The following is an 18,699-nucleotide window of genomic DNA, read 5'->3' on the forward strand; positions in this document are numbered from 1 at the left end:
TGGATGGGGCAAGGAGGTGGTGTGGATGGGGCGAGGAGGTGGTGCGGATGTGTTTCTCTTACCAAACAACTTTCAAAGAATTCTTCTAGTCAGTTACCGAAGTACTTCAATATCTGTAATTAAGAACATTTAAAGGCTAGACCTCATTAATTAAAATAATATCAAAAAACCCCTGAAGTTGCAATATTTTAAATTTAAATTATAAAGAATATTTGTCTGTTTTTATTTTATTCTAGTCATGCAGTTTTTCAGTAGCAGTAGTTTTTAATATTTCTTATGAAAAATAAGTTGTTCTTATATTTTCAGAAAGTTATTGCACTTAAGGAACATACTTTTGTCTATATCTAGAACTATAATTCATTACAAGAAACAATCCATATAAAAGATCTTTATTGGAAATGTACTTAATGGAAATGTGTTTATGACTGCTTGGATACTTTGCCTGAAAACCCGATTCACTTGCCATTAGAATGAAGTTTAACAAAGAGCAGTGGGGTGCTGTTTGGTTGCCTGCACAAATAGCATTTAGTTGAGTTTGGGTTTTTTTATTATTTCTAGAAAATCAGAGTACAATTTTATTCCCAATGGACAATTTGGTATTGTAGGAAATGATAAACAAAGTCTGGTGCATTGCTCATTTCATTTCAGGAATATATTATTTTGTAGCTTTTGGAATACATCTCTTAAATGTCCCCTCAGAATGTTCTATACAGGGTAAATATCAAAGCGGGTTAAGAAGTGCTGTATTAATGGTGAGAGTATTGTTGTATAGATAGGTAGATACTGATAGAAATTGTAGTATAAACAGAAAAATCCTATTCTCTGGGAGACAGGCTAACATATTCAAATAAACTCATGATCTTGAAAAGCATATTCAACAGACATGAGCATGAACATCTTTCAAGATGAGGTGTGTTTTAATTTTTGTAAATATTTGTATCCTATCACATAAGCTTTGTCACCAGCTTGCACCATCACAGTCAAACTGATCTGTTTCAAATTGACTCCCACAGCTATTCCCAGTGCTCTAAAACCTTAACTACATAAATCTATATCTCTCCTAATAATTAAATGTTTGTCTCTTCTTGTTTTAGCTACTCATTGGATTGCCTTTCATTTCTGTTTTTATTTTACGCAGTATTGTATGTTGTCAAAGTTAGTTATGAGGGCTTAATTTTTTTTATGTTTGTCTTGAGCTAACGTCATTGACTAGACCCACCGATGGAAAAGGGGTGTGGATCTGGGTCTGTAACATATACTGAGAATGACACAGCTAAAATTCTGCCTTTTGCACTATATAGTTCCAGGGAAACAGATTGGATTGTTGTTAGATTCTCTTAACTGGCTTGTTAAACCAGCATATTGTGTTTTCCAGTTACTGAATTGTATTTGTTAGCAGTGTTAGACATCCTGATTCCTCTTGCTTAGTGTTAACTTCTTATAGCAATAGTGTTAGCTTCTTCCATTTGCTACTATTACTCATCAATGGATAGCAGAAATAAGGACTTTGCATGCCTGATCGCCTTATTGACAGAAAATCATCTTGAGTTCTTGCTCTACTATGCCTTTGTTCTAGTTTGTTTTGAAAATTAGAGTGCAAGTTATTTAATATGAGAAACTGTATGTGGGAAAAAATGCTTGTAAGTGTCCAAACCATTTTTTACAGTCCCAAACAGTTGAGTGTATAATATTCTTTTTAACATTCAGAAAATAGAATGGTCAAACTATCTTTTTTTTCATGTTTGTAGATAAGTCCTTTACTGAAATTGGATCATTCTCAGTATTATTTATCCTTTTTATTTTTATTTTTTTTGATGTGATGAAATACTACGGAATACTTCTTCTAGAGATCTGGCTCCTTTTATTCTTTAACTAGTTTGTTGCTAGTTTTCCTTTCTGAAGAAAGCAAGCATTGACTGAAATTAGCCAAGTAGTTGATTTCTCTTTTTCTTTTAATACTTAAAATAAACAAATAAAAAATAAAAGGAGTCCTAGTGTAAAAAATTGAAACTGAGGCTAGTCTACTTATTAGTCTACTTACAATTTCCCTCGCTATCCCCTCCCTCCCCTGGGGAAAGACATTTTCCCAATGGTATAAAAATAATTGGCAATGGTTGATACTGACATAGAAACAAATGCAAATGTAACATGTTGCTGACAATTCATCTCCCTTATAATAGTTGACTAAAAGCATGTGAGACACAAAGCCTAGATTCTGCACTAGCTAGCAACTCAAAGCACCTTTTCTATTTATCCTCTCCTTCCTTACCTCTACAGTTGTAGAGGGAGGAACTTGTATTTTCTTGAAAAATTCCCAACAGTTTCTAAGACTGCTGTTGTTCAATCCAAAATAGCCTATTTTTTAAAATAAGAATTAAACTGGGTGGGATCGGGGTGTTTGGTGTTTTTATTACTGGATCTGGTAAACAGAGGAAAGACAAGAGAAACTGGCAGCCATATCAAGTCCCAGTTTTGAAATGTCCAAGAACAACAACAGTTTCTGTGTAGATGTCCCAGTATGAACAGAGAAAACTTAGTGTGGCTGAACTCCTTTCATTAAGGAAGAGGAGAAAAAGTGAGTAGCCTGATTTAGAGACTCCAGCTTCAAGCCTGATGTTTATTTAGATTTGGCAACAGTACTCTTGTGCAAGAGCATAGTTCCTTCTTTTCTACTTCACACCTCTGATCTTTTGTGGTACCATTGCAAATTTTCCCTATATTTTAACTCATTCTTTTAGTTTGTTTTAATTTGCTTGCATGCTAGGCAAAAATAGATTCTTAGCTGAAGGGGAAAAATATTTCTGAATTGTAAAATGAGTATGTGAAAACTATGCTTTGGTTAGTAGTGGGTCATCATAGAACCAAAAATTTGCAAGCTGTTTGGCAGACACCTAAATTCCATATTCTCTATACTCTTCATTATCAAAAAGTTTAAAATTTTTCAATCATATATGATCAGTGCTAACCCTGAGTACCACACAAATTGAAAAAGAAAACCCTGATTACATTTATTTCAGGGTCAGCATCTGGTTGGAATGAGTTCTTCTTCATTCCATTGAGGATGACTGGTCTCTGTAATCCTATCTCAGGAGATGAGGTTTTGCCAGACTGATCCAATTTTCAGCACTTTGGTTATATGATAGTTTGGACTAGGTATTTAATCTGTATTTACAGCAGAAAAACTTGCCATCAAAAAGTTCTTATTCCTTAACATTTCAGGCTCAGTTGTTCGCTTTGGTTTGGTTCACCCCATTTCAACCAACAAATAATCCCTCAACCAAAATTATATGCCCTCTTGGAACACCATGTACTTCAACTCATACTAACAACCAAACACACAATTTTGGCAGTTCTCAGGCACTAAAGAGCAATTCATGCTGCATGATCTATTGGTGCACTTTCCAATAATATCATAGGGAAACCTTAAATTATAGAACACATTTTGCCATGTTGAATGTACTTTTCACTTTAAAAACATTATAATTCTGGTTCTTGGAGTATCTCTTCAGAATATTCCTAACTACAACACACAATGATGTGTTGTAGTGGCTCTCTCTGTCATTCTGGGAGGACTTTTTTCTTACTGTAGTCTTTAACTACAAATTGTGATAACTATTTAAAGAAGTAACTTAGCGATATTCAAAATGTTTCAATTTTGACACTCTATAATGCAACCAAGAAAGGTTGTGATATCCTTTAGGATAAATACATCATAAGTCTGTTTAATCCCCATTACTTTATGAATATTTTCTAGGGTTTTACTTTTGGTTGCTATAAAATGTCTCAGCATGACTTTGTCTTGCAAACAAGGATGCTGCTCAAAACTGTCTCTTAAATGAACTATCAGAATGAAAGAGCTAAAATTTCATTCTGTATAGATTCTTGCTATAGGACAGTGGGCCTCAAATTATAGGATGTGCCTTTTGGAAGGTAAATGTAAGAATTTGTTTGAAATGGTGAAATGATTCCACCCCCTTCTCCAAAAAAAGAATAAAATGAAAAAACAGATTTTATTCTTTTTAAACCTGTCTTATTTTTGTGTGATGTGATTCTCATCAGGCTAGAGGCAAACTGTAGATGACACTGGTTAGCAATTGTGTTCAACAGAAATTGGAGAATTGGTTTTGGAACTTATAAAGGAAAAGCTCCCAATCTGTGGCTATGGCTCTTTTTAGACTGCTTCATTCCTTTGCATGTTCTTTCTTGAAATAGTCATTCTGAAGGACACACTTATCCTGGGAATACAAACCACTCCTCTTCCGTCCCTTCACTACTTGCCAGGATCCTTTTGTAAAGGAGAACAGAAGGCCTGCAGAGGTGATGAACATGTCTTCTGAGACAGTCCTTTTCCCACGGAAGTATGATTGCTAAAATCTTAGATTTCTGCATTAAAAAAAAAAAGAACACATTTGGGTGAAATGAGGCATATGTCATGTTCAGTAGGATCCACTAGATGCAATTGTCTCAATATGAGACAAGAAAGGAATATGAAAGAAGCAAACTTTTTGTAAGTCATCCATATGCATTAAATGACAAAGTCTGTACATTTTTGCAGAGTAAATACTCTAGCTAACTGATGTACTCTAGCTAACTGATGTACTCTAGCTAACTGATGTACTCTAGCTAACTGATGTACTCTAGCTAACTGATGTACTCTAGCTAACTGATGTACTCTAGCTAACTGATGTACTCTAGCTAACTGATGTACTCTAGCTAACTGATGTACTCTAGCTAACTGATGTACTCTAGCTAACTGATGTTCTCTAGCTAACTGATGTTCTCTGTCCTTGCAAATAGAATTGGATATATTAAGGAGAAGCACTCTATCAGTGTAAACTTCCTGCAACATCATGCCAGCAGTGACCTATCTCAGGAAATTTACACCTCTAGATTTTTCTAAGTTTTTAACCTTTTTTGCTCTAATCTTGCACAAAATAAAGACATGTTTGCAATATATGATGCAGGAACTTACGATCTAATTGTAGATCCAATATGTAATGTTAGAACTGGGTTACCTTACCTTAAAGCAGGTGAGTATCAGGAATCATATATAGGCAGATTCTGTTTTCTTGTTAGCTTTGAGATAAAATATGATATATCAACGATGCATAGAAAGGAAACAGAGTTGTGTAATGCAAGAGATGATAGAAACCCAACAACAGTCTTTACTGCTGGGGTCATAGGAACTGCTGAAGTACAGACCATTTGCTCAGGCAGTAAAGGGAAGTCTTAATTTTTGTCAAACATAAATCCAGGACGTGATTAGTGCAAATCAGGTATACTCTGTCTTTTAGATGTTGATGAAACACAATTTCTGTGCAGAAGTTTTTAACTTGATTGATGAAAATCTGTCTTTGCTTCTTAATATTAGAAGTTATTCTTCAGTTTAAACATAATGCAGTTTTCTGGACTTGAGTTTTGATTTAGAGAGTCTAATAAGCACTAACATTTTTTTCATGCTTTACAATTCTAGTATGTGAATGAATTAAACTTCTTTTACCTGAAAGTGATTAAGTGAGATGTTCTTCAAGAGAAGATCCCAATATAATTTAGAGAGTTTGTCTGTTCCTGTCTGTCTTTACTCCTATATCCCTAGTAACTGAACTTTGTGATTGATGCACTGGCTTCTGATAGTGTCAGATTTTCTTAGGCCCTGAAGGAAGGAAGAAAATGCAAACAGAAATGATAGAAATGAAGGAAGAAGTGTTTAATTTGGAGAGCCTGAAAGACATCATAAAGGAGGCCTACTCAGCCACTAGATGGCAGTTAAGTATTTTTGAATGGATTATGCAAAGCACTTGTAAGTCATTCTCAGTGGACTCCTGAAGATACCTTCCAGCGAAAATATTAACTTTTTTTAGTCAGTGTGTGGTTAATATATTAACCTGTAAAAAAGTATTCATTGCCTTTAATCTGATCAAGTTTTAGTAACTGGATCATCTATCAAAGCTAATGAAACTGTGTCCTAAGAATAATAACGAAAATCCTAAAACATTAAAGTTTTAGAAAGTTCTGTTCTGTCACTGTTGAGTCTATTAAGCCAGCAAGGGGGATGCATTTTGTTGGTAAATAATCTTCAAGAGTTCTAGATGATCATCTCTGTAGTGGTCATTTAAAACTTTTACTGTTGTATTACCATCATTTAAATAGAGAGCTTGATTACCCATTGGCTATAAAATGCATTTCTTCCACCATAATCCTGAATCTCTTCCATTTAGTTCTGATGAGAAAGTAGTTTTAAAAAAAAAGGCGGGGGGGGAGTGCATTTGACATCACTTTTAGTCAATTAGCAGACATACATGGAATACATTGCAAATAAAAGTAAATGAAGTAGTCTAGTATATCGAGCCTGTATGGTAGCAAAATAAAAGATTTTAATCCTCTGAACAAATGATAGTATTTTTTATTGTTTCCAAACTCCATGATGCTTGGATTGACTTCCATTGTTTTGCTTGAAGGCAGTGTTTGTTTGCTTTTTCAAAAGGAGCAATACATTAGTATAATTTCCAGTGAAGATGACAGTAGCATATTTTTGCACCCTTCACCCTAGCCATGGTGAGCCTACAGTTTTTTATTTTAATAATTCTTGATGTTAACTTCAAGATGAAGTTTTACCTATATGCTGTTTTGAATTCAAAAAGTTCTTTATTCTGTTTTTTCTCTCTGATACATGGCATGCTACCTCAACTACAGCTCTGAAATAACGTAAAAATTATAGAATAATGTAAGGCTGAATAGCCCCAAGCAAGGCTTAGACATTCAGTCAGGTTCCTTAGAGCTTTGTCCAGTTATCTCCAAGGATGGATAGGCAGTAGTGTTAACATGTGCTTTCCTGCTTGGCGTGGCCAGTAGTAAAATCTAAACAATAAGGTTTTCTTTATGATTATTTGCTACATTTCAGATGTGATACTTTCATAACAGCTTAAGAGGAGAAGGTGTGCTCTAAGAGCATATGTATTTCCTGTAAACTAGTTTTAGTTCAAACACTGAGTACATGTGGGTATTGGTTAAAATGAAGACAAACTTCTGGTCAATTTGAGGTGATTAAACCAGTTTCCAGACTTCTCCGCATGAGACTTTCATGTGAATATGGCAGAGCAGAATATAACTTTTGTATCTGGTAATGGTAATAAGCATTTTGCATTTTCCAACCATACTTCAGTTACTGATCTGCTGGCCAAAACCCAACATCTTACAGAAGTCAGCCTATTCAGAAATCCATGTCATCTTATCAAAATGCTGCCATCATCCCACTTTAAATCCTTCTGCTTGCTTTTTGTTCTTAATATTGCGAACTTGAGCATAGATTAAATGTGGTTTGCCTTCTTTTTTCATGAACTACGTTACTGGGTACTGTTTCCCTTGCAAAGATCTGACACCCCTAGGAATCACTTTTCCAATTTTGACTATGCTCTCTACTTAGACAAAAGACAGATAGATTTCTCTGTCATTTGCAGGATAACTTCTTTGAAAAGCAGCACCAACTTTCAGTTCATTAATAAGGCTTAAACTGTGTGCCTGCAAATTCTATGCAATGGTAGTTGATCAGGATTTATAGACTTACCTTTCTTCCATCCTTGATGGGAAAACAAGGAGAAATGAGAGTAAAATTGACAGTCTTATTTGTTTTAATGAAAATTACATGGTGATACTTAAAATCTTAGGGTAAAGTCTCTCACAGTATAGTCAAACTTCTCAAAAGCTGTTGTATATTACATGGGTTAGCTCTTTTGCTTGTGATTCTGGGCACTGCTGTGTGTCCTCTCTCTTGCTCTTTTACAGCAAGGTGTCATTTCTCTGAGCAAACGGGAGATAGAAGTGCATGATATGTATACGGTTATGTCAGCAGAATTCAAAATACAATTTTACATTGTATTTTTTCTCCTCCTTACTCCTCCTTACTCCTTTTCACTCCTGAAAATGGCTAAATTGACAGTGTGTTCATATCATTTATGCATTCCTGGTCAGAGCAAAATACATGCTCTTGTTATATTTACTAATTGTTAAAATAAGAATTGCTTTCTAAAATTCTATAAAATTGAAATTCTGTTGCAGATGAAAATCTATAACTACCCCTTTTTGCCTCCCCTGCTGCCCCAGATGCTTTAAAGTAAAAGTTTGATTATTTACATACAGAGTTCCTCTCACCTGTTGGAAAGAAATAAAGAGAGCTTTTGTATATTCAATGCTGCCATACTGTATTTGGACTAAATAAAATATTTTAAATACTATAGTATATACCTACCTTCAAAACTACTTTAGAAAAATATCCACTGAAGTAGTGTTTGAACAGATGAAGAAATCTTCTTAGGAAATACGAAAGCAGCATTAAAAAGTGTGTGTGTGTGTACATATAAAAACATAAATTCCATTAGAAGTCTTCAATTCTGGTCATTGAAAGAAAATTTCTTGTGACATTCATTGCAGGACCACATGATTTCTTTTGTCAAGTTGGCTTAACCAATCTGAGACACCTCATCCAGTGAAAAGTGGCCCATGATCTAAAAATGAAATACTTCTATTACAACTCTCAGTATTAAAAATCAGATGCTACTTTAATAGTGGTGCAGATGGTGAGGATTTCCACTGGACCCTGTGTGTAGAAACAAGATCAGAATTGGGAAAAAAAATCATTTTTATTGGTCTGAGGTACTTAACTTAGAAATATCCAAATTGAAATATTTTTAAACAAAACATAACATGGTATGTTGCTGTGACTAAGTAAGAATTGAAAAGTAAAGTCAATAAGAATGATGTTATGCATGTCTAGTCTTTAGATATGAAAAAAGACTAGCTGTTTTAACTTCTATTTACAATCAGATGATAGTTATTAATTTCTTCATTTTAAATTGTCATAAGTAACAGCAGTAAGATCATTTTGGTTGTTTTTTTGAAATATTTTAAATACATACTGGTCACTTTTATTTGTTTTTCAGAGCCAATGGGTATCTTAAAACCCCAAAAGCACAGATAAAAACTAACTTGCAGATTGCTGTATATCAAATTACTTTCAATGTTTTGAGTATTCATCTTCCCCTTAGGAGAAAAATTATTTTTTTCTCATGCCTGTTTTCCTTAACCTCCCAAAACATACAAGTCATCTTCGATGATTTATCATTCATTTTATATAACATTCTCTCACCAAAATGATGCATCTCTGCTTTTAGTAGAGCCTTCCTTCTCTTTGAAAGAGCTAGAGAAGCTGACTGGCCTCCAGCCCCCAGCTTTCAGCCTTTTGATGGACACACTTGGGAAGACTGATTCCATTTTCCCAAACTTCGGCTGTGAGTAGGAGGCTCATATTTGAGGGCAGTGAAGACTATCCCTCTCTACAAAGATTTAATCTTATTGTGGGTATTTTTTGCTGCTTGTTCTCTGCTGGAAGCCCTGAAACAAAAGCAACATGTGAACCTCCCATTTTGTGGTCTGGCTGAACTCTTGGATGAAAAAGGCAAGCACTCTGTAGAAGTATCAAATGCCAGATGGTTGCTTATCAGGATGTAGGAAAGTTCACCTGGAAAATCACTGTCTCTTCTACTATCCAGGAGTATCAGGAGAAAAAAGGAAAGGTGTTCAGAATGCTCCAAATTGAGATTACATTATTGTTCTCATTTGGGGCAATAGAATCCTAATTGTTATTTCTAACATTAAAAACTAGTATAGCTTCTGTAGACAAAACATATAGAAATAACAGTAGAATGAGGTAGTTTGTGTAGTGGTTACTTCCCAGGGTGCTGGTGCACTGCAAGCTGAACCAAAAACCAAGAAAAGGCCTGGTCTGAAATAAGGTCAGCTCCTTTCTGTGATGTGCTAATGTAGTAACATTCAAGGTATGCCAGATTTTTGTTTCATGTTTTAACAGAATGAAATGAGGTGATCTTCTTGTCCTCAATACATAGAAAAACCTACCCAAACCTTTTAGACTTTTAGTTCAAATACTTTAGACCAAACACAGGGAATAGAAGAAAGGAAGTGATAATGTCACGTGACAAGCATTCCGATCAGCAGGTTTAAATATCAAGCAGCAAATAAATTCAGAACACTTTTTTTTATCCCAACTTTTAAAGAAATCCTTAACTCTTAAGCCACCTGCTGCTTATCTGGCTGCTGACATAGGTAGCTAAGTTTCAGTTATGTTTTTATCTGCTGAAAGACTTGAGTGTGACAGTTGTGATCTACAACAGAGACAGGAGAAACAGGCAAAACAAGATTGTAGTCAAAACTAATGAAGATGAACCTCTTTTTTTCCTTTTACCTTTTTTTCCCTCTTTCTTTTTACCTCCACTCTCATTTATGTACTTGCTTTACACTGTGGTGACTGACAGAAAGGTTAAACCAGTTTCTGGGCTAAAAGAAGCCAAATGGAAGGGTAAGTTTTTTTGAAGTCATTATTGATTACTGCTGTACTACTTCATGCTTCTATAATAATGACTTTTCAAATATGCTAGAAGGGAAACATTCAAGATTTGTTTTTTATAAAGCAGATCTAAACACTTTCTTGCCAGTCGAACGGCAAAAATATTATCTGTGCAGTCTAAAAGTAGTACTACGTAAGCACAGTAGATACACTTCTGTGTAGCTCCTAGGATGGTCGGGGGTTTATGAGGTTTTCTTTTATCTTCTATTGTCTCTAGTCTACAAAAACTCTTCTGAGGTTCCTGTTGTAGTGTGGTTTGATAACCTAAGGTCATATTTCACCTCAGTTAAGAGCCTTTATGATTTTCGAGAAAAGTCTACAAGTTTTCAATCTTTGATGGGCATCTCAAGTTTTCTGACCAAAATGGGAATTGTAATGAACTGGGGTCTTATCTTCTGAAATATGCTTAGCCTAGAAATAAGAAATTCAAACAACAGTTATGGAACAGAAGCTTTAAACTGAGTCTGAACAAAAATGTTTTCTTCTGACCTTTAGCTTTAGAAGTTGGCACTCGTAATGCATTCATCTTTGTTTGAACGTCCGTGCTCCCTGCTGATAGCATGTTTGTTTAGTTGAATTATTTGAATTGTAATAATTATTGATTTCTGCATGTAATGCTTTTTGTCATCTATGGTAAGTATGATGAAACCTCTTAGCTGATTAGACATGTTTTAGTCTCAGTTATTCATGTTTTCATCACCCCCCAGACAGAATGGAGCAGAAGAGAGAATGGAGATTTTAAGTTTGAATTGCAGCTGATAAGCAATGCTGACAAGACTCCTCCACTGTAACAAAGGCTATCAAAATACTTTGGCATACTAGGAGCTAAAGATCCCCAGTGCCAGCACACCGTAGGCTGGTGTAATCCATATGTTGCAGTGTCGCTGTGCAAGAGATCAACTCATATTCACCAAATAAAGTTTATCAATTCAGGCAAAACAGAGCACTACACTGTTTCTATTCCAGGGCTTGCTTGTTTAGTGCTAGCTTGAAAAGTTGTGCATCCTATTTCCTTGTGGCTATAGGAAAACACATGGAACATAGCTTATCCTATTTGAAAACATACACCCTTTGTCCCCATACACATGCCTTTGATATAGTAAAAGCTTCTCAAAAGAGAATTGACCTAGTAGTTTGAGGAAACAACCAGTATCCAATACTAATCCTGCTCCTTCAGCAATTTTCCCTGAAGCCCTAGGCAAGTTGGTCAGCTTTTGACTCAACCTCTACTACTGTAAAACTAAGATGCTCCAATGCTTTGTAGTTTAAGTGAAATGTGAAAATTAATTAGATGCGATTTTGTTAAGTTTTTAAAGCAAATCAAGTGTTCATCAATACTTCTTATTTGACAGTATCTGTAGCGTTGGAAATGCTTGCTAAAATTGATTTGCAGTCATAAGAAATGGCTTTGAAAATGGGATAACTTGAGAGAGAGAGGAATCTGAAGAGATACCACATTTTTCTGACTGAAAGGATTAAAATTCTTACAGTGGCACTACTTTGTGCCACTTTGAGCGTAAACACTCAAGGGTTTATTTTCACTTTGCCTGGAAAAGAAGTTTTTATTAACAGAATGGTTGGAAAGGGTACCCTTCCCAGTAACTGAACGCTGCTAATACCAGATGCTGCTCTATTGGAGGACCTGAGGGGTCTTTATTTTCCATCTTAGTCTTGTTTAAGTCTGTGCTTCTATTTCATGTGCATATTTGCAATCAGGTCTCAGCACAGACTCTCACTTATGAGTTGTACTATAAGGGAACTCCTAGGTTAATGTTTTGGAAAAAAGCAAAACGTATAGGCCTATCATCTAAATATGAATTCCACCCAGAGAGGAAATTTCATGGCATTAAGTGATAAATTGCTGGAAATGATCAAATTGCTGATGCTGCTGGCTTATAATAATAAGAGACATTAACTTCTAAAACTAAACTATCGTGTATTTATTTATCAACTATTCCAAAATTACCTTTAAGAACTGCCACTCTATTTATTTTCTGAAGACAAAGACATTTTGTTACTGTTCATAAAGTATATAAGTAAATGCAAGGCAATATATACATATTGGCTAGGGCTAACTTTCATGGATGCGTGCTCTTTTTCTACCTGGAAATTTAGTCATGGAAGGATCTGTGGGCTTCAGACACTTGTCTGAGAAACCAGGACATCAGACAGACTCAGTAGAGGAGGTAACTGCAGTCTGAACTTTTAGATGTTTGAAGATCCTGGACATGTTCTACCTACATAGATCAGCTGTATGCTGAACATCTGATATGCATATGTGGTAAACATGGCAAGGTTTGAATGAGTTGGATATACTGTACAGGCTTTTTGTACATATGCATCCTCCATGTGGTAAAGCCAGTATTCCTGGATGTATCTCATACTGTACATATACAGGTCTATCAGTGCAACACAAACACAGCCAGCAGTCTCAGATGCATCCAGCTTACTGCACATGGAACACTTGCAACTTGTTTGAGAAATGCTGATCACCATTCTATAACCATACACCTTTGGATCTTTTTTCCTATCAACGACTCTCAAATTCAAGTCACCCAGATAAAGCAAGGGTTAAGCTTCCACATTTCTTTCTTTCTTTACAGAAAGAAGACTGTTCCACAGTACCTGGGTCCTGGGTAAGAACTCTAGGCAAGACAGAGTTCCCTTATATCTCTTTTAAACCCTGTAGGCTTCTGCTATGGAATTGTCCTTTGGATTAAAAAAGTGGGTCTTCTGGTTCCTGGGAACAGCTTTTGACCATCTTTTTACATGTATGGAAAATAATGTCTTCCTTTGCTTACTTTTCTGAGCAAACTGTCTGGTTTTCATGTCTGATCAGCCATATTCTTTTATTTTTTTCTTCCATCCATCCATCTATCCTTCTGTTCATCCATCTTTCCTTGTTAAGGGTAGTATAAATTTTCTGTGGCTTATGTTTGTTTGATAAAAACCTTTCTGATTTAGGGAGAGACGTCAAACTTCTTGCTGGGGAAAAGGCAGAAATCTAATGAGACTTTAGGCTGAGTGCATCTTAAAAGGCAAAATGAAAAATATCTCAATTTATCTGAAATAATTATTGAAGCATATAAATAGTGCCCCCTCCCCCCAATAAATTTAAAGCATGCAAGTTCCTCTGGATAAATATCCCAACATTCAGAGCAAAGCCTTCTGTGTTCATAATGTGCTGTCACTGTGAAAAAACAGATTGGTGATTCTTAGGTAACAACATAATAGCAAATTTACCACCTTGTTTGAAATTATGCAATGCCATGTCTCAAGGACAGCAGAAATATAGTCCCTTAGGGCATGGAGCAAAAGGTCACTTTCATTCATCAGGACATTTTTGTTTATTCTCTTCAGCTTCTTAATCATGTCACTTCTTTGCCCATTTATTTATATTTTAAAATTACTTCTTCTCTTGTAATAAATTTAATGGTCTGCAGGGTGAATTCTCATGTATAACATTGAATTCTAGGTTTTTCCTGTAGTTCAGGTAGAATTTCAAGATTCAAGGATTACCTTTTGTTCTTGTGTAAAATTGAATCCAATCTCCTGAATAAATGAATTTTTAAAGCAGTGAACTGTTCTTCTGAGATCAGCCATCATGAAGGTAAATCTCTTTGGAGTCATTTAATATTGTGTCTAATTCTGTTGACTTCAGTTTTTGTGGCAGAAATTATTTTTCAGATAGAACTGGGAAGCTATAACTTTCATCAAGCCCTTGATAAATTGTTCTTTTAATGTAAAATGGGAGTTTAGGAGAGTTACAGTCTGGGAAAATTATGTTTGTTCTCAAATAACTGAAGACTGACTTGTGGGTTTAATAATCTTAGGAGCACATTTCCTTTGATATCATTTCCTTTTGAAGTATTGATAGGCCTTATTGTATTTGCAGAAGACTGGTAGAGGAGCTGAACTTTAAGGGTAATAGAATATTCACTTTCTTTTTGTAAGGGATCTTATGCTAAGTATTAAACATCCTTTATAGTGAAGTTCTTCAGCAAAACTGTTGCTACTACAAAGTACTGAGTTATTACGGGAAACTGAGTGCGTTGACTAAAAGCAGCATGAATAGTCTGTAATGGAAACATCTCTTTCAGTCTTTCTTTACTTGTTATAATGTAATATTGTTTGTTAATAAATCTGCTTTGTTCAGTCCTTCACCACTAAAAAAGGGTTTGGATGAAGGTTCCTCCCTCTAGCTGCTTTACATTCCTCTTGAAAGTTTGATACAGAGACCTAGAAGTTTGTAGGGAGACCTAGTTGTAATCTGTAACTTTGGTTTCAGACCACCATTCCAGAAAGCTCAGACAATGCAGAGGATGAAATTTTGATGAGGGTGTTTCAGAATCAAGCAATTGGTTTGCATGTAGGAGTTAACTGTTTTACTTCTGGAATTGCTTAGGAAAGCTGGAAAACTCTAAGATAAAGATGAAATTGAAATTTTTTGTTTTTGAAAAGGAACAATTTTGTAAGTATTAATGAACAAATATTTTATTAGTAGTCGCCAGCTGGAAGTTACAAGTTCATTTTCCAGAAAAAAAATCAACTTTTAAATGTTTTCTGTGTCAAAGGATGAGATGAAAAAGATCATCTTCAGGAAGCAAACCAAGGCAATTAGTATTAGTCAGGTATTGCATGTTTCGTTAGAGGCTTCTTTACAAAGTTTGTAAAATCTGAATATTTGAAAGATTGCATATGAAGAATACCTACAATCTCATCCGTGAAGCTTATCATTTTATAAGAGGAAACAAAAAGGCACAGTGGTTATGGCCTAGATTTGTCAAAACTACTTGGGAAACCTGTTTCATGATAAAGATTTCTCATGACTAAATGCTTGAAGTGGTGATATTGATGACCAAAATTCCGAATTTAAAAAAATCTTAAAAAAAATTAAATGCATGTAAGAATAAAGAAAAGTTCAACTTTGGTAAGTTCTTTATTGAAAGACTTTGTGTTATAAGGTCATGTCTGCTCTATCTCCTGCTCAGCTCTCCTGAATAAGCAAAAATGGCTATTTTTGGACCAAGTCGTTGCCTTTGGTACCTTTTGATTAAATCACATACCCGTTGCACTGAGTATAGTTTGGTACTGATATTTATTTAAGAATGCAGGAATTCCTGTGCTAAGACTAATGGTTTCTTTATTCATTCTACAGCAGACAGGATCTGACGCTTCAGAAAAAGATTAAAAAAAATGTGAAAATTGTCTATTACAGACTAGCCATCCCACAAAGGAAGCTTTTCTAACGTTACTCACTCGCAAACAGTGTGTCACTTGTTGGGGAGTTTCAGATCTTAGGTGGGAGGAAAGTTCTCTCTTAGCATTGTCTTATTTCTTTCCTTCCCAAGTGTGTTGGCTGGAGAAAAGCATACTTACTTTGTTCTGAGGCTAGTTGTTTTCAAAAAGTGAGCGTTCATAATGTTCTGCCTTTGTAATCTGTATTGTATTATTAAGGTATATATTGAAATCTAGCTTTCAACAGTATGTCAAGCTGTTATGCATAATGCATCATTCTGAAGAAACACTTAACATTTTCAGTTAAAAAAATTGAATTAATGCAGTGCCCTTCCTGCCTCCATATCAGCACATCCATGTGTGCGCGCACACACTTTTGTGGTACTTGTATTCGGTGGTTGATTGTTTTCTTGATCAGTGTGTTTGGAGGGAGAGAGGGGTTGTTGCTAATTTTTGGTTTTGACAAAAGATCATCACAGTCCAAAGAGTGCTCACATTGAGGAAAGTAGTTCGATGTTGAACCAAGTCATTTTCCTTAACTCTCTTCCATCGTAGGATACAGCTAGCCAAAATTTCTCTGTTTTTAAAGGCTTGTTGTAACTGTCTCCTTTCTGAACCTATGGAATACCAATATTCTTGACCTAAGTTTCATTTTTTTAATATGGTAACAAATGTTATCTGTTTTTGTGCTCATCATTTTTTTTTTATTATTTTAAGGATGATTTTGAGGTGAAATTCGAGGAGCGTGCCAGTGTCATCCAACAGCTTGAGCAAACTATTGAGGATCTGAGGACCAAAATTGCAGAACTAGAGAAACAATTCCCTGCTACGGAAGTACAGACTGCTGCGAGGGAACAGGAAAACGAGCACAGACACTCAGTCTGCAGGGAACTCAGTAGTGTGACTCTTCAAACAAACGGAGAGGAGGTTGTATTCAGAACTGTGTCACAAGCAAGATCTGTACAAACATCACCAACAGAAGATTATTTAACACACACAATGCCTTCAGTCAATGCACTGCCACAGCCACCCTCACCACCGTGCTTGGAAGGGGGCAAAAGAGAAGGGCCAACTCAGCAATTGCCAACTCTGGAACTACAGCCCACGTTTTGTTCTGAAATCTCCTTAATTCTGTCACCGAAACTAATCTCGGTGCCACTGGATGCAAGCCAATCAGTACAAAGTACATCACAGTCACCTCTTCCAGAACCCAAAGTTAATTTGTCCCTTGCATTTGAAGGAGAGACTGCACTGCCAGCTCCCCATCAGGCTCTAAGTACTGGAAATGTGACTTGTAGTGAATGTCCCCCCTCTGTGCCAACAGAGCCCTCTTGTAGCATTCTCCCATCACTGCCAGCTCCCACCATGGCTGCTCCTGCCTCCCTGCCAGGAGCACCCCCACCACCCCTGCCCGGTTCAGGACTCCCTCTGCATCTCACTGGCCCAGCAATGCCACACCTGGACTACTCTTTGCCAGGCATGGTGATGCCACCTCCTCCTCCACCTTTGCCAGGTGGGGAGATACCAATGCTGCCTCCAGCCCCACCTCTTCCAGGTGCTGGAGTCCCACAACCACCTCCACCACCACCTCTGCCCAGTGGAGGTATCCCACCTCCCCCACGACCTTTACTTGGGACTAGTGTCCCTCCCCCACCTCCTCCTCTGCCTGGCCTGGGAGTGCCACCCCCACCCACAGCACCACCTCTGCCTGGAGCAGGAGTGCCACCACTTCCCCCACCTCTACCCGGAGGGGGCTTTCTCCCCCCTCCTCCTCCTCCTCCTCCTCCTCCTCCTCCTCCTCCTCCTCCTCCTCCTCCTCCTCCCCCTCTTCCTCTGCCTGGTGCAGGTTTCCCTCCTCCTCCTCCTCCTCCTCCTCTGCCTGGTGCAGGTTTCCCTCCTCCTCCTCCTCCTCTGCCTGGTGCAGGTTTCCCTCCTCCTCCTCCTCCTCCTCTGCCTGGTGCAGGTTTCCCTCCTCCTCCTCCTCCTCCTCCTCCTCCTCTGCCTGGTGCAGGTTTCCCACCTCCTCCTCCTCTTCCTCCTCCTCTGCCTGGTGCAGGTTTCCCACCTCCTCCTCCTCCTCCTCCTCCTCCTCCTCTGCCTGGTGCAAGTGTCCCTCCACCACCACCTCCTCCACCACCACCACCCCTGCCTGGTGCAGGTATCCCTCCACCACCACCACCACCACCTCTCCCTGGCCTGGGAATGCCACCCCCAGCCCCACCACCTTTGCCTGGAGCTGCGCCACCCTCTCCACCACCAGCTCAGAGCAGCGCCTATCCAGCAGTCCCACAAGTCTGTGGGTTTCTTCCTCCTCTGTTACCATCTGGTTTATTTGCAATGGGGGTGAATCAGGAGAAAGGGAGCAGGAAACACGTGATAGAGCCTTCTCGACCAATGAAGCCTCTTTATTGGACAAGAATTCAGCTCCACAGTAAAAGGTAAATTATATAATTGCAGAGAGAGTGTTGTTTTCACTTTGTGATTGCCCTGATAGTGTGGGATGTTCGGAACAAAAGGCTTTATTTCCTACTGCATGGGCCTTTGCAAGAAACTTAGTGCGAGCAGAATTTTATTCTTAGTTGGGTATTTAAATAGGGTGTCTGCTATATGTTAAGCACAGAAGCTGAGTGAGTAACCTTATTTACACATGAAAGCTCTTTGGAGATATGCCTTCAGTTGTCCTTAGGGGCTACATATCATCTGTTAATCAGAAATCCCAGTGTGATTGTATGCCACTAGGTACTTTGTGAATTTGTTTTTAAATGTCACACTTCTGCTCCCCCCGACCTTCAAGCTAGACTTGATCTCTCTCTCTCTCTGGAGTAGCTTGCAAGTTTTGGTAGTCTTTTCTCTTTAGATGAAAGTATGCTGAACACTCCTATCTTCCTTCTTCCTTTGTCCAGTGACCTAGAAATCCTTTTTTCTGCACCTCATACATTCAGCAGCTAGATTGAAACTGATTTATCTGCATGGTGACATCAGGCTGTTCCTTTAGCACTTACTGGCTGACATGTCTCTGAAATACTTGGGTTTGGTTGTTGAGG

The 18,699-nt window shown here is 37.4% G+C and overlaps 1 protein-coding gene across 2 annotated transcripts in view; it reads left to right on the forward strand.

Moving 5' to 3' along the window:
• Positions 1 to 18,699, forward strand: part of FMN2 (formin 2) — a 170,239-nt gene that overhangs the window by 40,443 nt on the left and 111,097 nt on the right. For both annotated transcript variants that reach the window (XM_064509355.1, XM_064509354.1), the window contains exon 5: positions 16,373 to 18,093. In XM_064509355.1, coding sequence (XP_064365425.1) covers positions 16,373 to 18,093 — 1,721 coding nt within the window. The remainder of the gene's footprint in view (positions 1 to 16,372; positions 18,094 to 18,699) is intronic.

Source organism: Dromaius novaehollandiae, chromosome 3, assembly GCF_036370855.1.
Source record: "Dromaius novaehollandiae isolate bDroNov1 chromosome 3, bDroNov1.hap1, whole genome shotgun sequence".
Lineage (NCBI taxonomy): Eukaryota > Metazoa > Chordata > Aves > Casuariiformes > Dromaiidae > Dromaius > Dromaius novaehollandiae.